The following is a 23965-nucleotide window of genomic DNA, read 5'->3' as shown; positions in this document are numbered from 1 at the left end:
CTGTCGCAGGACTTCCAGTATGTCAAGATTTATGATTCATCACCAAACATGAAGTCAGTAACGCACCAAAGATAGTAGAAGATAACTAGGTCGAGTGTATCGGGTCAGTCCATGTAAAGGATGACAGAAAGGCTGGGAGCCTTGACACAAAGAGGTGATATGACCGGGCGTCTCTCTTAGGGTTTTGGGTTCATTGCAGCAAGTACCCGGAGGCCAGAGAGATTGCCGATGATTGGTGATGTTGCCAGTCGTCATTTTTCTAAGCTGTCTAAACAACGGATGATGAAGGCATCATATGACAGGCAAGCAGGACCAGAATTAGCTCGACTGCAAGTAGGACAGAAGGTCAGAGTCCTCAATCATGCATCGGGAACTTGGTATCTTGCAGAGCTCATGAGGATATGTGACCAGTCCAGATCGTACGAGGTCCGGACAGCCAATGATGCGATTCTTACACAGAACCGAGGTCAACTCAGAGAGCTGTACAACAACACTACATGTGACAACCCTATAGCATCGTGCGCATGTTCAAAGACTAAGTCTGAAATAAACATACAGAGGCTACGAGCAGAGAGAAAGAAAATGCCAGTCAGAGTTCTGAGTCATCAGAGTTAGGGCATTAGGGCAGCACAGTGGCGCAGTGGTTAGCACCGCAGCCTCACAGCTCCAGCGACCTGGGTTCAGTTCTGGGTACTGCCTGTGTGGAGTTTGCAAGTTCTCCCTGTGTCTGCGTGGGTTTCCTCCGGGTGGTCCGGTTTCCTCCCACAGCCAAAAGACTTGCAGGTTGATAGGTGAATTGGCCATTATAAATTGTCACTAGTATAGGTAGGTGGTAGGGGAATATAGGGACAGTTAAGGATGTGGCAGGAATATGGGATTAGTGTAGGATTAGTATAAATGGGTGGTTAATGGTCGGCACAGACTCGGTGGGCCGAAGGGCCTGTTTCAGTGCTGTATCTCTAAATCTAAGGGTCTCAGCTCTGGGAAGAGGTTCACGAAAACAAGATCAGGATGAATAAGCAAGCCTCCTTTGTGGTTTACAGAATATTCAACTTGCTTAATTGTAAGTCATGTTTTGTTTTCATCATATATAGTCAGTCCGAACCACAACATTATTGTCTATTGTGCATATGTTTTTATCTTTGGAAAGAAGGGGACATTCTGGGACAACCTTAAGAGCTGTAAGTGAAGGTCACCAGAGAAAATGATATCACGTTACGCATGACCAGGGAGTTGTGGGTGTAGTCTGACAGAGTGAGATGTGTTTAGATGTGCTTGCGCAGTTACTGTCTGTATTATTGACGCCATCTTGGTGAGGCATTGGCACACGTGCAGCTAATGTCCCCTGGAAGTATGCAGAACAGGCAGGTGCTAGCATCAGTTAGCATGCAATGCTGAAATTTGCTCTTCAATGCTTCTGAACAAACTAGTTGTTTCTAAAAAGTGGACTAGTAGGCCTTCCACTTGGAATACAACATGGCAGGAAGAATGAACAGAGGCCACCTGCTGCAGCCACAACTGCAACCTCAGAGTGGGGCAAGGACCACATTTGCCAAGGGTGGTGACCTTTTACATATGAACTTTTACGTATCTAGCTCCTTCCAGGCTGGAGTTGAAGATATTTGCAACTTCTCGCAGTTTGCTGTCCACTGTTGCATAAAGGAGGTCACTGAGGCTCTCTGTTGAACAGGATCAAGCTACATTTCATTCTTTCTCACCAGAGATAAGCTAGTGGAGTGAGCACAAGGCTTTGCTCAGAGTGCAAGCTTCCACATGCTGCATCATGTACGTCACTTTGCTTGTACCACATGTCAACTCTGTCATGTACCAGGACTAAAAGGAATTCCATTCCCTTAACATCCAGCTAATGTGTGACTGTAGGCAGTGCATCATGCAGAGCAATGCTTGGTATCCTGGCAGCAGTCACAATGTCTTCATTCTGTGGCAGTCTGCTGTTCTATCTGCATTACAACCATCATGGCAAACCAAAGGGTGGCTACTAGGCAATCTGGGGCTATCCGCTGACAATGTAGCTCGTTATTCCAGTTTGCAACCCATGTGCACATGTACAGCTTGTGTACAGTAACAGCCATGATGCCACAAGAAATGTGATGGAGCAGATCATTGTCATGCTGAAACAATGCAGGAGCATGAGGAGGAGGAAGAGGAAGGGAGGTGTCAACCTAATCCGCTCCTTTCTCCCTTGGCTGTATGTGAAGAACTAATTTGAGTGAGATACCAGTAACTGCAACCCCAACTCCCCATTCAGCAACAGTCCCACAATCCTTACCCTCCCCTCTCTCACTGACCATCACATCATTATCTTGGGCACAGTGCAAGAATGAAAACCATAAAATAAACATTGCAAAGCAAATTTATAAATGAAATCATGCCATATTTCACACAAAAGTAAGCTAATCACCCTTGTGCATTCCCTTAGTGCTTGTCTTCTGTGTGCCTTTGCCTAGCCTAGTGCTGCTGCACAGTGCTACCCCAGTTGCTGCAGCATGGCTGGTGGAAGGCACTTGACTTTCAGTGGGGGAGACTGCAGATGGCTTTGCAGGATGACCTCAAACAACTCTGGGTGTGAAGGCCTGACTTCAGACTGTATCAACTTGGCATGGGTGGCAGCATTCTGGACTGGCTGGCTGGCAAACAAGAGCAGGGGCACTGGCAGGATGGTAAGGGTGGAGGACGAATGCTGTCATCCTGAGAGAGGATGTGCTGAATCACTGGGTAAGTGTTATATTGTTCCTCGAGAAACGTAGGCAAAGGGCTTAGGCAGATACAACACTAAGATTAAAAGGAGTGGAGAGAAGATAAGGTAAATGAAGAAGTAGAGATTAGATGACCTGAAGCTTGAGTTGCAAAAGCCTGCAGATTGCAGAAGGAAGGAAAGTTTGTAAGGAGCTCCAGTTTTGAGGAAAGCATCAGTTAGAGATGGTGGCTGTACAATGAGTTCTAATTTCAATGCAGGAAGAAGAGCGTGTAGGTTGGTGTTTTTGGAGGTTAGAAGGAAGGAGAACACGAAGTTCAAAGAAACATTAATCACAGTCTAAGAGAGAAAATAAAAATTGCAACAGAAAAAGATATGATTGAGGAATTGCTTATAAGGCAATCAACTTTACCTTTTACTGTAATAATATTAAAATATCAAGGGTGAAAGGCTGTTTGACCTGGTGAGGCTAATTCCCTGTCCATGAGGTAGGTGGTAGAAGTACCTGCTTTGCCCTTATATAGCATGCAGAAAACACTGGATAATGAACAGAAATTAGGCTCAGCCTAATTTTCTTCCCCTCCCCAGCTGAAGTGTGCCTAAATCAATAATGCCACCACCCGTGCTTCGCTGTCCTGCCCCTCCCCCCCATCTGAGATAGCTGGCTCATCACTGATTAGAGATGGAACCTGGGAAAATTCTTCATACATATGAACACACCAGGCAGTGCATTTATACACTTATGCACAGGGAGGCCATGTTGCTATGTAATACAAAGCAGTTACTGTGATAGTCTGATAATCAGAGCAAGACTGGTTCAGCATTTGATGATATTGCATGCTGTCCCAGATAAAAGCAGAGTGATCTGCTTTACGTGAGTACAGATCACAAATTTTTTTGTCTTTTTTTTTCCTGATGTCTTATTCCTTTGCCTGTTATCGATATTTGGTTCATTGTCAGCAACTGGTCTTGCCACTCAGATGGAGGGAGCTGAACAGAGCAACAGCCCAATTCATGAAGGAATCAATTCTCAGTGAGTTTGCTGAGAGGTCACAGTCATGCTGAGGGACAGGCTAATGGCTTCACAAGGTTGTCTCAAGGTTACAGATTGTGTCGACTAACTCAGACTGGAGAAGCGCAGCTTAAATGCTGAAAAATTAGAAGGTTCCCTGCTCTCTTGCATCTTCTAAAACATGAAGGAATATCTGTCACTTGTATTTTTTATGAGCATTGCCAATTAATACTCAAGCTGGGCTTTTGGATTTAAAGGGGATAACATACTTTAGAAATTAGTGATTATATAAAATGTGCCGTTTTCTCTTCCACCCTGTGACTCTCTGTGTCACAGAGTATATCAGAAACGGCATTCCGAATCCTGCTGATGAGAATTCATGTTCAAATATTGCTCTATGTGCATCTTCAAATGTTGTATCACATATGAATCATCAAGTTACAGAGTATCGTAATGCTGTGAGATATGAAATATTGCCCCCAGAAATGGCAGTCAGATAATCAATAATCAATCAATCTCTTATCTCTAGCCTGCAACCACTTTTTCTGCACTACAAACTTTCTTGTCTCTGCATCCTGTGTTGAAATCAAGATTAATTTTACCATCTCATACTCTAACATATTCTTTGTCAAGACTTGAAAGCTATAGAAAATCATACCTCCCTCAATCGTTACTTCTTGCTCTATAATTTGCTTTATTTAAATTTTAGCTTAGTGTCATCTCAGTCACTACTTCCTGACTTACCTTATCTTCTCTCCAGCTCTTTTGCTGGTGCCCTGGGCTATAGGCCTCGCCCCTCCACCTGGGTTTCGCAGTAGAAATTCGTATTGCCGTGTGACAAACAACTTAACTGCTATTTAAACATGAATTAACCAGTGGTGTAAACAGATGTGTTGAAAATTTCAGGTCAGTTGAGCTTATGATTTTTCCTTTCTCAAGGAATTTTATCAAAACTCTTGACAAGTCCTTGGGGTCAATGAGCTGTCAGCTGTGTGCCGTATGTCAGTTGATCCCTGCCTGTAATCATTTCTGACTGCACGTCTCGCCACAAGGAAGATAAGAGGGCTGTGAAAATCTCAGAGACCAGGAACAGGAATCAAACTATTGACAGATCGTATAAAAAGGGGTCACAGTTCAACAAGATTCACTGGTTCACATGTGGTTTATTTCTTCATGGGAAGTGGGTGTCACTGGCAAGGCAGCATTTATTTCCCATCTTTAATTGCCCTTGAGAAGGTGGTGTTGAGCCATTTTCATGAACCGCTACAGTCTGTGCGGTGTAGGTACACCCACAGTGCTGTTAGGGAGCTCCAGAATTTTGACCCAGCGATGAAGAAGGATCAGCAATATAAGTCCATTTTTTAACTTCTTGACAAACTTTCCTTATCCACAGGAAATACAATATTTTACAGGAAAAGTGGGTCTTAAAAAGATACAGAAAGACAAACTGGTTAACAGTATGGAATAAGGAGGGCGAGAATCCTGCTAACATTAACAGCTCACAGTGATTTTATACTGGGACATTATAGGTGCATGATAGAACAAGCTGAAAATGTAGATTCTACAAACAGATATAACCGGTTGTCATCAAAGCAGCAATTTTCAAGGTTTAAGGTCTACATTTGAAAGTGCTACTTATAGGTTGTAGAGGTATCCTTTTCTTTTCCCACAGTTCTGCAGATGGGTGAGAACACTTTTTTTTCTGAACCTGGACTGATTTCAGCTTTGAAGAAACCACCTGTTCTGTGCTGATTGTAAACAAACTCTTCGTTCTTTTCACATTGGCATGTGTCTGTGTGAACCAAGGATTTTTGAGTGAATCTGGGCTGAACCTTCACATATGTTGGGTGGTGCAGAAGTTATAGAAAAGGAATAGGTTGTCTTAAAAAGCTGGGTCTATTTGCTTTTGAGATGCGTCGACTATGAATTCACAAATAATATTTCATATTATTTCAATTTAATAGGTTAGGGAGAATCAGGGATTGTGTGTATAAGTTACACAAGAGCAAAACTGGGTTAAATGTCAAGAACTTCTTTTCCCAGAGGACAGTGAATCCACAGAATGAGTTGTGGGCTTGTGCGCTGAGTGCTGATTCACTGCGTACTGTTATGCCAATGTGTTTTGTTGAATGATAATTTTCTTTAATCCACTGACTGGAGATCTGAATTTATATATATATATATATATATATATTAAAAAGGCATTTTGAAAAGACAAGCTGCCAGAAAAGTCATCCTTTCAGCTTAAGATGATCACCTAGTTTACTCCACTGTATCCTACATTGCAAAGGACTGTGAGGAGAGAGGCAAAATGTCTGCTAATTTCCTAGCAAGAACCAAGACCCAGCACATTTAAAGGAATTACTTTTTCTCTCAGCAAGCAGAGAAATACTGCTAACTGCTGTGTTTGAATCACTGAGTAACTGTCATGTGACAAGCCCCTCCCTATCTGTGGTTTTAAGCTGGTGTTTTTCTCTGCAGCAGAGAAGCAACTGGACTCTGACATGAGTCCCTCTCCCCATTCCAGCTTGAAAGCTTTCAAATCCTGCTTGTTGACTGACCACCTTTGCATACTCCGACTGCAATCAGAAACCCTATTGGAGGAAATCATCTGCATCACTGTCTCTAAAAAGACCCCCCTGAACTAGTCATCTACCTCTTCAAACTAAAAGCCACAGGACCACTGAATTCAGCTAGAAGCCAGCCAAATCACCAAACTTCACAGACTGTATACCCTTTTGTTTTATAGACTCCAACTCAACCAATCAACCTTTCCCCACTCTGTAACCTATTTGTGTGTGTGTAAACCTCTCGTGTGTGTGTGAGAGTGAAAATTGATACGTTGTTTATTATTTTAGGTACAATAAAGTAAACCTCTTTCTTTGTTAACTCAAGAAAACCTGTCCAATTGGTTCTTGTTATGATCATAGCAAGTAAGTAATCAAACACCTATTGAATTGGTCAGTGCATCCACTTTAAGATAGGAATAAACCTGTTGTGGTCTATCAAGGAGAGGGAAAAGAGGGAAGCCCTTCGACCCCTCCTCACTTGATCGTAACTGTACCTTCAAAAGAGAGCTGGACCAGATGATGGCTGGAACAGAAATCTCAGCGTACAAAAAGTTGTTGGAATACTAAGTATGTGGTCAGTTGTGGTTACCTGAAGTCGTTTTAGTTTGCCAAAGGGAGTCGGAGAGGAATTTTCCAGATTTTTTCCTACTTAATTTGGCCTTGAAGTTTTTGTTAAAAAAAAATATTTTTGCCTCCCTCAGGAAATTATTTGGCTGGTGGTAGATTCAGGCTGCTAAAAATCATAATGCTTTTAAGGCACCATGACTGTGTGGGGCAGACTCGAGGAACCAGCTGGGCTTTCTCTGTCATTTTTTAAAAATCCCTAGATCTTTACAAATAGTACCTTTGTTTACATGGTGAAAAACAACAAGGAGTAATTGGGCACCAACCAGCAAGCATTACATAGATTGACATTATATAGATTTCAAAATATGGTGGAGGTCACAGCAAATATGGAAAGCAACCAGCCAAGATATTCTCCCAAGCAGAATGATAGAGGGAGAAACAGCAATCCTATGATCAATATGAGAGATTCCGAATATATGCCAGGCATTATGTTCAGTCAGGGATGCAAAGTGCTGCTATTGTCAGAAATGGACGCTTTGCAGGTGGTGTTAAGCAACAAAGGTGTTTGAGAATATTCCTGAGTGGACACCAAGAAGAATGCTGACCTGCATTTATGATCATAATAGAAAGGGCTGGCGAAGACCCAGGGATAGTACAGCTGTTACTTGCAAAAAAAAACATTAGTAGTCTGCCAAGTGGTCGCACAGTTTGAAATTGGTACACTCTCGGAATTGTAGTCCATTACATGGTTGAACCTCTTCATTCAGGGAAGCCTCTGGCAATAATAGCTGTGGAATGAAGCAGAACTCAAGAGCCAGGCCACACAAGAGAGGTGCAGACCTATGAAGGAAAAAGTAATTGAAGAGATTTCAGTAAAGGCGAGCTTCAGGATACATTTAATGGTCTTGTTGTGAAGTATGTATGCTTTTATCTGTTTATTGTGTTGTAAATTTTATCTTATTACTTTGTACTTGGGTCACTAATCAAAGTAAGTTTGTGGCTAAAAGCATTTTCAAGAAATATTTTTAAGGAATTTAGTTGGTTTCCCTTGTTCCTCTTAGAATTATATACAGTACAGAAAGAGGCCATTTGCTTCTTTTTAATAGGATGCTATTCCCTAATTCCTCATTGCAAACTTTCTTACCTGTTCAGTCTATTTCCGGCAGTTGGTACTGATCATTTAACACTAATTTGTTGCAATTTGTTGCTTTTTGATGAATGTGATATTTGAGCCAATCAAACAAGTTTATTCATTCATGGAATGTGGGCGTCACTGGCAAGGCCAGCATTTGTTGTCCATCCCTAATTGTTCTTGAGAATATGGTGGTAAGCAGTTTTCTTGAACCGCTGCAGTTTGTGTGGTGAGGGTACTCCTGAAGTGCTGTTCAGGAAGGAGATTCAGGGTTTTGACCCAGGAGTGATAAGAGTTCCAAGTCAGGCTGATATGTGACTTGGAGGGGAACTTGCAGGTGATGGTATTCCCATGTGCTTGCTGTTCTTGTTATTCTTGGTGGTAGAGGTTGCAAGTTTGGAAGGTGCTATCAAAGGAGTCTTGTTGAGTTACTGCAGTGCATCTTGTACATGGTACCTATTGTAGTGCAAGTGCGCAAGTGGAGGGAGTGAATGTTTAAGGTGGTGGATACAGTACCAATCAAGAGGGCTGCTTTGTCCTGCATGGTGTTGAGCTTTTTGAGTGTTGTTGGAGCTGCTGTCATCCAGGCAAGTGGGGAGTATTCCATCAAACTCCTGACTTCTGCCTTGTAGATGGTGGAAAGGCTTTGGGGAGTCAGGACATGGGTTACTTGCCGCAGAATATCCTGCTCTTGTATCTTATGTGGTTGGTCCAGTTAAGTTTCTGGCCAATGGAACCCCCCAAGATGTTGATGGTGGGTTTCAGTGATGGTAATGCCATTGAATGTCAAGGGGAGGAAGTTAGACTCTGATTAGAGATAGTCATTGCCTGGGCACTTGTGTGGTGCAAATGTTACTTGCTACTTATCGGTCCAAGCCTGAATGTTGTCCAGGTCTTGCTGCGTGCGGGCACAGACTACTTCATTATCTAAGGAGTTGGGAATGGAATTGAATGTTGCAATTGTCAACGAACATCCCCACTTCTGATCTTATGCTGAAGCAGATAAGGATGGTTGGGCCTAGGCTACTTCTCTGAGGAAGTCCTGCAGTGATATCCTGGGGCTGAGATGATTGGTCTCCAACAACCACAACCAGCTTTCTTTGTGCAAGGTATATCTCCAGCCAGTGGAGAGGATTCCTCCTGATTTCCATTGACTTCAATTTTACTCGGGCTCCTTGATGCTACACTCAGTCAAATGCTGCCTTGATGTCAAGGGCAATCACTCTCACCTCGCCTCTGGAATTCAGCTCTTTTGTCCATGTTTGCACGAAGGCTGTAATGAGGTCTGGAGCTGAGTGGACCTGGTGTTCTTTAATGCTATAACACTTTAATGTGTGACAGTTGTACCCTTGAAATGATATAATGTACATCAGTTGTGCATAAAAGGCTGGAGCCAGAGACAGAAACTGTGAGAAGTACGTGAGAATAAAGTCCTGTTAGTGATTGTGTTCATTGTTTGAGCCTATCCTCATGAAATGTGAATACACCAGTTTCAACCTTATTAATGACCCAAAGGAGCGTGTAATTGAAATTGTATTCCCATTAACAATATCCTTTACTGTTGGAAAAAAGTGACCATCAGGGACATCTCTCTTGGGAGGTGAAGGATTCCAATATTTTGTAAACTGGTGATGTTATTGGAATAAATCTAGTTGGTAGGGGAACTGTAACAACTTTAAAATATGGAAAGGTTGACAGTATTTCACCGGTTGTCTAACTGTCAAATTTTCTATCTTGGTCAATCTCTCTATCCCTCTTTCCATCTCTTTTACTCTCTACCTGCCTCTCTAGTTCTCTGTCACTCAGTCTACCTCTCTCCTTCAGCTTGATTAAATTACAATGGAACTGAGGGAGAAAAAAACTTAATGTCCATCTGGCCTGACCCAAAATTCAAAATACCGAACTGCACTCTATCCCTTTGTCTATCAGGCATTTCTTTTGTGAAAAATCTATAAAGCTCCCTGCTGGATTTGCTGATAGTTTATTCCTGCATTTCGCACACTCACTAATCTCCCTCTGCTTCTCTTGCTGCCTCTTTTGCTATCTTTCTCATGTCATCCATGTGTTGTTTGATCATCTTTCTACAATATATTAAAAATCTTCAGCTAAAAATTGCTCGGGCACGGGGGTCATGATTCATGATCTGCCCGCATCTGTTCAGATCAAGGTGGGCAGCACGTGAATTGGTGTACCCCTCTAATTTGCATGATTGTAGCCTCTGGCTGTACGGGTCCTGTGCTGTTGTCATCTTCTTAACACTGCTGACTGCCTCTGTGCTCAACAGGGGAGTCCAGTAGCGTTGTTTAGAAATCGTGTGGTGCAGCCAGTCTACTCTTTTTAAAGGCAGGCTGGCCTTCTTAAAGTGAAGCTCCACTAAAGAATATTGCTCCAATTTAAATGATGGCAAAGTGAACTTCAGGGCAGAGAGATAGCTCCAGATGTGGTGATGGAACCATTCGTGGTACAGGTGGACAGGAGGAGAGATGCCATGGTTCTACTAGGGGGCCAGGTGACCCTCAAGGACCAACCTCAGAAGAGAATGGGACCAGGGAGATTAGTTTCCAGAGTCTGGACCTGAGGACCTGGCAGCAGTTCCAAAAGAGTTTAATGACCTCATGTGGGTGATCAAGGTCAGTGAATGCATCTCCACATGACGACATCTACCCATCACAACACCAGCCTCTCATGCTGCTCAATGCATCACACCCCATCACCCACCCAGCAGCGGTCCCTGGCACACAGGACTCACTCCTAACATTCAGATATTCCACCTCATCCTCACGCGCCTACCAATGCTGATAGCCTCACACCCACCTGCCATTGCTTCCACATACCTCCAGCTATTCAGCTATGGCAGGCACATCAACTAAACACAGTGCAACACAGTCACTGACATTCTGACGTCTTTCTTGCAGACAAGATGGCACACAATAAAAGGAAGCAGAAGAGAACCAATGGGAGACAAGGACACCTGTAACTCCTAAATCCTATGGAGGAGAATGGTCATCTGGGTCATGGGGTCAGCTGTGATGGGGCCTGTGGCATCTGTGCGACTGAGAACTTAGAGGATAACAGTATGTTCCTGCCTTCTCAACTTGCAGCACAACCTCAGCCTCCTATCTGGCATGACGAGCAAGTTGCTGATAGTGTGACCATGGACCTCTTGTTTCCCACCCCACCCGCTTCCCTGACCCCAGCCTTCCCATTCTGAGTTCCAGCTTTTAGACATGTAATAACTGCCACCCAGCCACAGCAGCATGAGGAGGAAGAGAGAGAACAACAGAACAGCACTGATGAATAGGCCCCCACTTTATCTGACCCTTGCAGCCACCAACTCAGATACTGGCATTCTAAGCACCAGATATCATATAGAGTTGGGATCAGCACATTGAGTTATCTGGGCACAAATGGGCTGCAACCAGGTCAGGGAGAAAAGATGGTTTGTTTGCCCGATCACCAGAGGGCGAGGTTACGGACAAGTTCTGATGCAGGGGTCTTAGATGAGGACCTTGATGGGACAGCATCCAGGATAGTGCTGATGGGCAAGTACATCCAGATGCTGGGTGTATTGGGTGGTCAGCCTCGTGTCACCATAAAGGAGCATGGAGGAGTCCAGCTCCAAGTTGGCAGAAGGCATTATACAGAACTTCCCTCCCCGCAGGCTTTGTTCCATCACTGTGTCATGCTGCAGACCCAGAAGCACTGCTACTGCTGCCTAATTACCTGTGTGGCCTTGAGGACACCTCGTTCTCTGCCCTCCCTGTGAGGATGCAGTAACACTCTCCATCAAATGCAGGAATTCAAAACAAAAGACCTCCAGAAACACTTCCATGTTCTTTGCAATAGAAAAAGTTGACAAAACTTGCCTTGCCTGCAATTTAGATGCCTGATCCTTTAAGAAACTCTAGCGCAGGGACCATTTTGCAGCCTCACGTCTGATCTTTGCAGATTGATACGCGAATTCATTGCCAGAACTAACATTGCCCAAATTTGGGATCCTGGCATTGCATCAACTGGTTAGGTTAGCACTGTTTCACAGTTGTATGTTTGGGACATCTATACAGGCATTATTTTCAACAGGCATTGCCATGTGGGTCGCACCAGAAGCTGCTACTGGCACTGCGCACCCCCGGAAAGCAGCACTATGAGGCAGCGCTACGCAACTCAATTTTTCACCCCTTATGTCTGTGCACACTTCTCTCTGTACCACTTGACTTCCAGTCACCATGTTTTTGTTACATTTTTTGTGTCAATGTTTCCATTATAAATTCCTATATCTACATTTATAATGGATAACTCATTACACCGATTGTACAATCTGGTCACTACCATTCAACAATTCTCTCAAACTGCATTCTGGAAAATGTTTTTTGTTGATGTTTTTCAGCCTAATAACTAAAATTTCTATGTGCAAAATAAGGGTTGAACCAAAAACTAAAATTTTGGAAAATGATATTTCGTAATAATGTTGAGTACATCTGCTGAATTATCTTTTGTAATTTTAATGTCTTCATTATAGGTTTTATTCGAAGGCCTCAGCCACTCATAGAAGTAGGGATTTGGCCTTGTTATTTTGGCTAGAGCTGTTACGATGTGAGGTGATTTTGGATTGTGCAGTCTGAGCATGTGTTGTATATCTAATGTCCCAGGATGCATCAGTACTGTCCAATCAGCTACACTGGCCAATGTTTTAAATTAGATTCTAACATTTCCTGCTCAAACGATTTTCAAAATTAGTTGAAGGAAACCTAAAGGACAAATTTCAAAAGCTTTATTAAGATAAAATTGATATTGAGTATCATTCTTTTTAGTAAGGAGAGCCTGTGTGTGTGATAGAGAAAAAAATTGAATGGCCTGATTTCACACTTGTAGCTTTTATTTTCTGTTCAATTAACTCATAAAGGGTGTGGGGTGTTGAGAATGAGTGTGTCTTTTTTGATCTAATGGTATTTCAAGAAGTTGCTGGCTGAAAGGTCCTTTTTTTATAACCTTTCCAAAATTTCTATCTCATAATGTGTAAAAAGAAAAGTATTTTGTTGACAGTTATTAAAAAGTCAATGCTAATGGTTTACTGAGACAGATACTAATTTCTAACACCTATTATTAGATGGAGGGGGACAGAGATGGAAAGAAATGTACAAATAGAAAGAAAAGCAGGCAGGTTATTTCCTCATTTTAATTTGATTTCTTTGAAAAAACAAGTAAAGCTTTGAAAACAAATAAAGTATCCTTGAGTGAAACAGATAGGAAGGTTGGGTATAAGGGGATGGGGGGAGTAAAACTAATTAAGGGTGAGGTGGCTTTTGGCCTCATCACCTATTCTTGGATGGAGAGTTAACGTGAAGGAGATGATCAGAGTGGAACAGGTATTTCACAGGAAAAGAGGCAGTGGTAGGAAGGAGAATGGGCAGTGGGAAGGTGAAGAGGTGGGAGACACAATGGGATACAGGTGTGGGGGAAGCATAAGTAATTGGGGAGGAATGGGAAAGGAGCAGCTGAAGGCCATGTTTTCCCGCAATCCCAGCCTGCAGCTGTTGAAGGCCCCATTCTCCACTACACTAAGCCATGTCATACCATCCACCATTTCCCACCCAAAAGTAAAGAAGAAAAAGACAAAAAGAAAAGTTATGAAGCAGAAGAGAAATAGAGAGACAGAACCAGACAGAGAGAAAAACAGCAACATGAGGGCAGTAAGAGAAAAATTAAGAAAGACCATATTCTCTGATTTACCATGTGCAATGCCATAGGAGATTGACTTAGTATGTGCTGGATCAACCTTCCCACTATAAATTCTATGTGTATATTCCACTGGAAACTGCCTGTATAAACTTGTCATGTGGTAACTGCACACTCACCAATGGTGGCGCTGTAGCACCTCAGTTTTGTGTCTATCAGCACTTCAATCTGGTTCTGTAAAGAACCTTCTGTGCTGAAATGATCCCTAACACTCTGCTTCCCAATTTACCATATGGTTTGTCAAAATATATAAAGACAAGGACAGGATGCTGATTGAAAATGGGGACTGAATTATGCCTTCAGTTGTGATCCAATTATGTCTCATCTTCTAATTCCCCCTTTACCTTTAGACTACATTTAGTCTTGACAATGCCATGGGCGATCAACTAGTATTGACTATCTATATATGTGTGCAGCAGAGGGAGTCCTGGGAGTATTACATTTAGCTCTGGTTGAATGTGGAAAATGAACACATTATGATAATGAACAACACGATATGAGCACATTGACCTTGTAAATTAAGTGATTTCAATTTCATTAGAAACCAATTGGTAATGAATGGCAAAAGCAGCTAAAGTAGGTGAAGCAAAGTAATAAGCTTTCTACCTGTTTGAAAGAGGAAAAGTGGAGAAAAACTTGGTAAGTCTGACTACATGTGGTTCAGGAGTCTGCTCTGCATATGGCATCATATATGCTGGTCCTGCCTGTATTAGATGCACATTCACCCATGTCTTCAGTTGAAAAGATAAGAACCTGGAATGATTGGATTCAATACTACTGAACTTAAGTAGAACAGAACTCTGCTATGTTAAGTTGTGGAGAAATAATAAGCTTTATTAATGTTCTGACTAATTTAGGGAGATAGTTGGTTGGGATGGTACTGGAGCAGCACTAACTAATCATTGCATGGCTAAGGTAAAGTCTATATCCTCTTTCATCTGCTCAGCCAAAATCAGGACTGATGGTCGATCCATTCCAAACATCACTAAGGCATTCAGCAGTAAAGTGTGAGTTCCACAGCATAGATTGTGCACTCCGAACACCAATTGTCAAAGATTATGCTCCAAAGAAGTTGGGTCAACTATGAGAGAAAGACGCGATCAAATAAAGCATCTAGATTTGGCATAGTTCAATGAGTTAACAGAAAGCAGAGTGGAGAATGAGCCAAAAACCATCGTCAAGAGGTAAATATTAAGCAATTGTAACAAAACAAAAGGACAATAAAGTTGAAGGCAAATAGTGTTATTTCTGAGGAAGTGCATATCTGCATGTAGGTTGGCATTCAGTGATATAAACCACGTTGATCTATAGGAAAATGAACAAGCTTTCCACAACTGCCAGTCACAAGTACAAATTCTGACAAAGAACAATGAAACTGAGGTAAAACCAGACCCAGGACAGTGAACGGGTTGTCAAGTCACAAACACTATGTTAGCAGTTCAGAACAGGAGGACTACCTGTTTCATTGTAAAAGAGACAACTGGAAAAAATGTGAACTTGTATCAAATAAAGATGTAGCAGCTTAGCTCGAGAGTGTACCAGTAAACGTGCTGGTTGATTCTAAAAGCGGGGAGAAGCATTATTAAAGAGTGCTACTTTGAGAAAAATCGGGAGAAGTGCCAATTGTGACATGATCTGATCTAGGTGTTTAAACTTAAAAGAGTTCGATAGGGTAGATACAGAGAAACTATTTTCTCTGGTGGGGTAATGAAGAACAAGGGGGCATAATCTCAAAATTAGAGTTAGGCCATTCAGGAGTGGAATCAGGAAGCACTTTTTCACTCAAAGGGTTATAGAAATCTGAAATTCTCTCCCCCAAAAGGCTGTGGATAATTGGAGCTTGGAAAACTGTAATCAATGGATTTTTGTTAGGTAAGGGTATCAAAGGATATGGGAGTTAAGACAGGTAATTGAAGTTGAGGTACAGATCAGCCATGATTTAATTGAACGGTGAAGCAGGCTTGAACAACTGAATAACATACTGCTGTTCCTATGCTGCTAACTAAATGGATTATGTGTGCTCTACAAATTAGATCAAAAATCCAGATTGAAATTAGACCAGCTTGAAATAAAATCAGAAAACTATTATATCACAAGGCCCTCCATTTGCATCACTTTCAAATGATGCAAAAAGTTGAACTTCAGGATCTTGCCAGTTGCTGTTGTACTCCAGAAGGTTATGCAACAGGCAAGAGAATGCATACCTGCATGTTGAATGTTGTGTGATATGCTGGCTCATACACCAAGCCATCTGGAGTACAATGTTCCATTAAGAGCTTTGATCAAAAGAACAGATGCAAAAGGCATCTTGCACGCTCATAAAAAGTGTAAATTCAGCAGTGAAAATTATTCATTTTTTTCCTCAGGATGTTCCGAAGTACTTCACAGCCAATAAATTATATTTAAAGTATGTAGGCAAAGGCAGCCATCATTTTGCACACAGCAATATTCCATGAAGAGCAATAGGGTAATGACCAGTTAACCTGTTTTGTGGTGGCAACTCGGGTGACAGTAAATAGTAGGGCTGTTTTTTGAGTACCCGCTAAGCTTCTGATATAAAACTGATGTTTGTTGAAGAAAAATCATTTTTGGTAGTTAACAAGTGTGCACATTCCAAAAGACATTCAGTATTCAAAAGACTTATTCTGTGTCGTAATCATTGGGGCTCAGAATATTAGAAAACTCCCCACTGTTCTTCAGAATTGTGTCATGAGACTGTATACATCTATCTGAATGGGCAGACCGGGGCCTCACTTTAATGTCCAGAATATTACACCTTTGAAAATGTAGCATTTCTCAGTACTTCACTGAAGTGTCAGCTGGGATTATGTGCTCAAGTCTCTAGATTGGGGCTTGAATCCATGAGTAAGAGGAGAGAGTGTCACCACTGAACCAAGCTGACACTGAGTTCAGAAGGCAGCTCTACTGCAAACTTCCATTGAAGAGAGCTCTACTAGTGATGGTCATGCAATGTTCACACATTATCCCAAACCTCACTACAATTACAAAACTACTGCCATAGCTGGGACGGAAAGATGCAAAGTTCCAGTAGGAAGTAGAACCTGGAAAACAGTTACAGCAGTTGAAAGATTCAATATCTAGTGATCCTGCTGTGTTGAATGTCGATACAGAGAAAAATGACAGAAGTCTGGATGAATGTGACTCCTGCCAGTCATGAAGTAGAGCTCACTCATTGTTTTTGTTTCTCGGTCTATCAAATGAATTTTCAGTTACACAATTGGTACTGTAGTGTTATGGATGATATTACTTAACAGTGGATACAGTGACCTGAGGTCATATCATTCATTTAATAAACCTCTGGCTAGAATTAGGGGGTCAGTGAGTTTGAAAGTTGCTGCTCTGATCTTGGGGGAAAAGTGTTTCCTCTTAAATTTATTCAATTGAGTTGCATTCACACAGCAGTCAGATTTGGCCATTTCTTTTGCAATAATGTTGAAAAATTCAGCATCACAAGACAAGCAACAACAGATATTGAAGTGAATTGTGACCCTGTAGAAGTGTTTGTCTTACATTTCTATAGCACCTTTGATATTCTCAGGACATCCCAAAGCACTTTACAAGCAATGAACTACTTTTGAAGTGTAAACAGAAAGTGATGGAAATGCACAGCAGGTCTGGCAGCATCGTGGAGAAAGAAACAGATGGTCTGTGACCTTTCATCAGAACTGGCAAAGGTTAGAAATGTAACAAGCTTTGAGCAAGTGAAAGTGGGGAGAGGTGGAGAAGAACAAAAAGGAAGGTCTGTGATAGGGCAGAGGGCAGGAGAGATTAAATGACAAAGTTACCATGGAATAAAAGGCAAAGGGAGTAGTAATAGCCACAGTAAAAGCCAAAGCATTTGTCCAGAGAGAGTGTTGATGGCAGAATAATGATCAGCTCGGTCAGAAAGCAAAAACATGACTTGCTCACTGCCTATTACATTTCTAACCTTTGCCAGTTCTGATGTAACGTTAACTCTGTTTCTCTTTCCACAGATGCTGCCAGACCTGCTGAGTATTTCTAGCACTTTCTGTTTTAATGTCAGATTTCCAGCATCCACAGTATTTTGCTTTTACTTTTGAATTGTAGTCACTGTTGTAATCTAGGAAACCCCACAGCCAATTTGCACACAGCACAATCCCATTCCCCTGCTTTTCTTTGAAATAGTGCCATGGGATGTTTTATGCCCACTTGAGAGAGAAGATGGCGCGTTGGTTTAATGTGCCGTCTGAAAGACAGAACCTCCGACAGTACCGCATTCTCTCAGTACTGCACTCAAGTGTCAGCCAAGATCTTGTACTCAATTCTGTGGAGTGGTACTTGAGTTGGATCTTCTCACTAAGGTGAGCGTGCTTTCACTAAGCCACAGATTGCTACAGAACTGTTGCTGATTAAACTCGGGTGATGGTGTGACGAGGCAACTTATAGGGCTTTCTGTTAGTGAGGCCACGATAAATTATTTGTGTGATATTGGAATACAGGTTTCATAACTACTGTTCTGGCCAACATTCCTTGCTCAACCAAAGCAGATTAACTAATTATACATCTCATTGCTGTTTGTGGGACCTTGCTCTTTGCAACTGGCCAGTGCTTCCATATGAAACAACAGTGACTACTCTTCAAAAGTTCTGTTTTTGGCTGTGAAGTGCTTTGGGATGGTGTGAAGTTGTGAATCGAGCAATATGTACGTTAATGCGTGTTTGTTTGTTCTTCTGTTATACAGAATAAGATCTCTTTGAGGCAGCTCTTTTTGTCTTTTTTTGCAGGTATCGCCAAGGTCCTCATGTGTGCCAGTCGCGGTATGGGAATGGATGCTGCCTAGGGTGGAGCCCAACGCTGGGCAGTGGACAGTGTATAATACGTAAGTTAAAATGAGATCCGGAGAGCAAATGGTTCAACGTGGATTTGTTTTTTAAGAGATCTTATCCTCCTGGTGATGAGTGTTCAAGCAGACTTAGCTCCTCTGTGTCAGCCTGCTCCAAAATCTGTGCTGCTGTGCAACAATTTGGCAGCTCATGGTCTTTGTTTTGTTCAGACATTCTCTCAGTGTGCATCTGTACTGTGTGAGAGGCAGGTGAGGGCATCAATGTTGCCTGGCAGGAGCCAGTCTGCTCCTGCCCTGAGATTGTGAATGCCATGTCGGGCATTGCTAACTTGAACCTATGTCCTGCTACTCTGCCATCCAGATGGGGGTACACCACCACAATTTAATGTGCTTCTTTTTCCCCCGCCATCCCATCTCTCCTGAAGTTGCTAACTCTTGTTGGGGTACGCCCTCCAAGTGAGAGTTCTTCATATGTGATCCTGGACAGTAAGTACCAGACGTCTATTCAACTGTGAGGGCATCAAAGCCAAGCCAGCTTTGGTCCTCATCCAATATCCACATGTGACTGGTGTATCAGCTTCTGATCTCTAAGCCACCAGCCTCTGATTCACTGTCGTCCTCATGTAACAGCCATTCACTCTCTTTTCCACCCCCAACTCCATCCCTGTGGGTCAGCCTTTGATTTCTCCTTCTCTGTGTTTAACCCTTTGATAACCCTCCCAGCAGGGAGATATCCCCAGGGCCAACACTGCACATCTCTGGCCCAGTGGCTCAGGATAGTGTTGTGTATGTCTTTTGAAGCACATTGCTTGTCCCTAATTATGAGTGCAGTGATGAAGTGGCTCAGAAAAATCAGGCAATGGGGAAACAGTTTTCTGCAATAAAAGAAACTGATTATTAATTGTTTGCAGACTGTTTCAAGGTTGAATTGTTGTGGATTAGTGCATACTTTTTCTCTGGGGAGAGTGTTTCATGTTAACCCTGACCTTTTTGCTTTGTTTATAGCTGTTTGTTCCTTTGGATGTGAGAATGGTTACTGCGTCGCACCCAACCTCTGTTTCTGCAGAGGAGGACAACAAGGAATCTCCTGCTCAGGTAACCATGGCAGCTATCAGCTGCTTTAGTGATAATGTAACTGTAGTGTCTAGTTTTGACTTCACCCGAGACGGGGGTTGAGAGAGGCAATTTTTTGAGTGAGAGAGATTATCATTGGTTTAGTTAGAGGTGGGAGGTCGAGAGGTAGGAGGCGAGCATCTAAAACCCTCTGGGGTAGAGAATTCCAAAGATTCACAATTCTCTGAGTGAAGAAATGTCTCCTCATCTCAATTAACTTTAAAAAAACGGGTATAAAGATTGCTTCAATTAATGTGCGTAGCATTAAATCCACTACGCGATGTGTTTCAACCTTGGATTACCTCGCCAAGGTCAAAGCCGACCTACTGTTTCTGCAGGAGTGTGGAATACCACACCTCAGCACCTACAGACAATGGTCACGATGGTGGTCCCACGGGCCATCGATCTGGTCAGGGGGTGATGATTGCGTTCCTCCGGCCTGGGTATTCTGCTGTGGGTAGGTAACTTCACCATCTCCGAAGTTAAGGAGGTGGCGGGGGGTCACCTCCTCGTAGCAGATGTAATGTACAACAACGCTCCGCTCCGGTTGATCAACGTGTATGCCCTGGTTCAATGCAGCGAGCGGCTGACCTTCTTCCAGCAGCTCCCACTGCTTCTGGCGACATCCAGACTGGTCATCCTAGGCGGTGACTTCAACTGCATCATCGATGCAGCTGGACGATCAGGCAGAGACGACAGCAAACTGGACGCTACGTCCAGATTCCTAATAGAAACAGTTAAAGATGCCAAACTGCACGACGTCTTCAGCAAACCTGCAGACGGAGCGCAGCGTAGATACACCTGGTCAAGATCGGACGGGTCAGCCCGTTCCATGATTGACTTCCTGTTTGTGTCCCGTGCTGTCACGGTCAGATCCACTGACGTCAGCCAGTGTTCTTCTCCGACCACTCCCTCTTACTATCCAACTGTCACTTACAGGATGACCAGCGGGTTGACAAGGGGATGTGGAAGCTCAATGCTACACTGCTAACCCCAGAGAACGTTGAGGAACTCAAAAGGGATTACAAAGGTTGGACGACCGTGAAACCCCTCTTAGAGTCTCCAGTTCACTGGTGGGAGGTGATCAAGGAGAATATCAAGAGGTTCTTTATCCTCAAAGGTGTTCAGAGGGCGAGAGAGAGACAGAGAGAAATGTCCTGACTCCAGAGAAGTATGCAAAATCTGCTCCGGCTGCAGTCGATGGGGGTCGAGGTCAAGGAGGACCTCTATGAGGTCAAGAGCCAGCAGGCCTCGCTCTTTGCCATGGAGGCCTCCAAGATCATCTTCCGGTCCAGAGTCCGTTCCATTGAGCAGGATGAGAGGTGCTCGCGTTACTTCTTCCAAAAGGTACACACAGAGAGCTCTGTGATCAGCAGCCTGAAGGAAGAGGATGGCTCGGTAACGTCTTCGCAGTCTGACATACTAAGGATCAGCAAATCCTTTTATGCTGGGCTGTATGACGCGAAGCCCACAGACAGCAGAGCCTCCCAGTCCTTCCTGTCATCTATCACAGATGTCTTAGATGACAGCAGGAGGGAGAGACTGGACAAGCCGCTAACTCTGGACGAGCTGACAAAGTCCATCAAGTCCTTCGAGACGAGTAAAACTCCCGGAAGCAATGGCTTACCGGTTGAGTTGTATTCAGCCCTGTGGGACTGTGTCGGCCCGGACCTGTTGGAAGTATACGAGAGTATGCTCCTGGCCGGCAGCATGTCAGAATCCATGAGGAAAGGCATCATCACCCTCATCTACAAGCGGAGGGGGAGAGGGCAGAAATCAGAAATTGGTGCCCCATCTCACTGCTTAATGTTGACTACAAGATTCTGTCAAAATTCATAGCCAGTCGAGTCAAGTCTACTCTGGAGATGGTGATCCACCCTGATCAGACCTGTACTGTACCCGGCAGGAAGATCTCCGATAGTCTCGCGCTACTCAGGGATACGATCGCCTATGTACGGGACTGGAGGGTGGACACCTGCCTCATCAGCCTGGACCAGGAGACGGCTTTTGACAGGATATCGCACACCTACATGATGGACGTGATTTCCAAAATGGGGTTTGGGGTGGGAATCTGCAATTGGATCCAACTGCTCTACGCAAACATCAGTAGCGCAGTCTCAATCAACGGGTGGGAATCGGAAAGTTTCCCGATCCAATCTGGAGTCAGACAGGGCTGTCCTCTCTCCCCGGTCTTGTTTGTTTGCTGTATTGAACCCTTTGCTGAGTCTATTAGGAAGGATGCGAGCGTAAGAGGGGTGACAATCCCAGGCAGTGGAGGCACTCAGGTGAAAACCTCCCTGTACATGGATGACGTCGCCGTCATCTGCTCGGACGCGCTGTCTGTGCGCAGACTGACGAGCATCTGCGACCAGTTTGAACTGGACTCGGGAGCCAAAGTTAACCACGGCAAGAGCGAGGCCATGTTCTTTGGGAACTGGGCTGACCGATCCTTTGTCCCCTTCACCGTCAGGTCAGACTACCTGAAGGTGCTGGGATATGGTTTGGAAGGGCTGGGGCGTGCACCAAAACCTGCGAGGAGCGTGTAGCCAGGGTACAATACAAGCTGAGCATGTGGGAGCAGCGATCTCTCTCCATTGTGGGTAAGAACCTGGTCATCAGGTGCGAGGTGCTCATGTTGTTGCTGTATGTGGCGCAGGTCTGGCCCATACCCCACTCCTGCGCTGTGGCGGTCACCCGAGCCACTTTCCGCTTCATCTGGAGATGCAAAATGGACCGGGTACGGAGGGTGTTCAAACTTCTGGATAAGGGTGGGAAAAATGTACCCAACGTGGCCCTCATCCTGATGACTACCTTCGTGTGTGGCTGCATCAAGCTGTGTGTAGACCTCCAGTACGCAAGCTCCAAGTGTCACTACGTGCTGAGGTTCTATCTGTCCCCGGTGTTGTGAAGGATGGGCTTGGTCACATTGCCGCGGAATGCTCCATCCAGTTGAACTGTGCCGTACCACCTATCCTTCGTGGAGCAGATTCTGCAGAAAACCACCTTTGACCACCGACCCATCAGGCAGTGGTCTGCACGGAATGTCCTCAAGGCCCTACGGGAAAAGGAGATGGTGGATCCTGTCGGATGGTTCCCCAAGCAGACCACCAAAATTATTTGGCGGAATGCGTCATCACCAGAACTTTCAAACAAGCACCAAGATGTAGCCTGGCTGGTAGTGAGAAGAACCCCCCCGTCAGATCCTTCCTGCACGCCCGAAGTCTCACCCCCTCCGCACGCTGCCCTCATGGTGGCTGTGGTGGGGAAGAGACGGTTGCCCACCTCCTTCTGGAATGTGTCTTTGCAAAGCAGGTGTGGAAAGAGATTTTGTCGAGGTTTTTGTCGAGGTTCATCCCAAGCAGCTCTGTAACACAGGAGTCTGTGCTCTACGGGCTGTTCCCAGCGACGCACACCGAGATAAACATCAACTGCTGCTGGAGGACTATCAATTCGGTGAAAGACGCCCTTTGGTCTGCCCGAAACTTGCTGGTCTTCCAGCACAAAGAGTTGTCCACGACCGAATATTGCAGACTGGCACATTCCAAGGTCCAGGACTACGTGCTGAGGGACGCCCTAAAGCTTGGGGCAGCAGCAGCAAAGATCACTGTGTAAGGTCCCCCCACCAAGCTGAAAGGAAGGGCTGGATCCATGGAAAACCCCTTGAACTGTATCGGGAAAATTTTTGTTTGCTGTAAAATGTATATGGCATGAGAAATGAAATGGAAGGGTTGTGAGGCAACTCATGATTGTATTGAAGGAAACTGAACTCTTTTGTACTGTTTGTAATTTTTGACTTGGTGCTGTTTGGAACTGTTTTGTCATGTATTTCTTTACAGATTTTTATGAATAAAGTATATTTTGGAAATAAAAAAAAAGGTCTCCTCATCTCAGTCCTAAATGACCAACAACTGAGACTTTCACCCCTAGTTCTAGACTCTCCAGTTGGGGGAAACTGCCTCTCAGAATCTACCCTGGAAAGTTCACTGTGAATATTATACGTTTCACTGAAATCACCTGTCATTTTTCTAAACTGTAGGGAATATAGCCTCGTCTACTCAATATTGGAGGAACAGAGATAAATACTCAGTTTGGGTTTTGATTGACATTCTCCTGTTTGTTCTCTTAATTTCAGATGATGGAAGGTCCAGTCATCTTCTCAGTGATGGTATACTAAACCACTCGGACATAGATGGTGAGTAAGAATAGACCTCACATTCGGGCCAAACTTGTAGAATTGTATCAACCTAATGTTTGCAACTTATTTGAGTGGGTTCAGTTATGAAGACTCATATAA

General features: G+C 43.7%; 1 protein-coding gene across 2 annotated transcripts in view; it reads left to right on the top strand.

Moving 5' to 3' along the window:
* The window catches only part of LOC137377283 (kielin/chordin-like protein), a 455612-nt gene that overhangs the window by 72210 nt on the left and 359437 nt on the right, over nt 1-23965 (top strand). For both annotated transcript variants that reach the window (XM_068046829.1, XM_068046830.1), the window contains exons 2-4: nt 18500-18594; nt 19564-19653; nt 23804-23863. In XM_068046829.1, the coding sequence (XP_067902930.1) occupies nt 18500-18594; nt 19564-19653; nt 23804-23863 (245 nt within the window). The remainder of the gene's footprint in view (nt 1-18499; nt 18595-19563; nt 19654-23803; nt 23864-23965) is intronic.

Source organism: Heterodontus francisci, chromosome 14, assembly GCF_036365525.1.
Source record: "Heterodontus francisci isolate sHetFra1 chromosome 14, sHetFra1.hap1, whole genome shotgun sequence".
Classification (NCBI taxonomy): Eukaryota; Metazoa; Chordata; class Chondrichthyes; order Heterodontiformes; family Heterodontidae; genus Heterodontus; species Heterodontus francisci.
The sequence above is the reverse complement of the archived record's forward strand: the minus strand, read 5'-3'. Positions and strand labels throughout refer to the sequence as shown.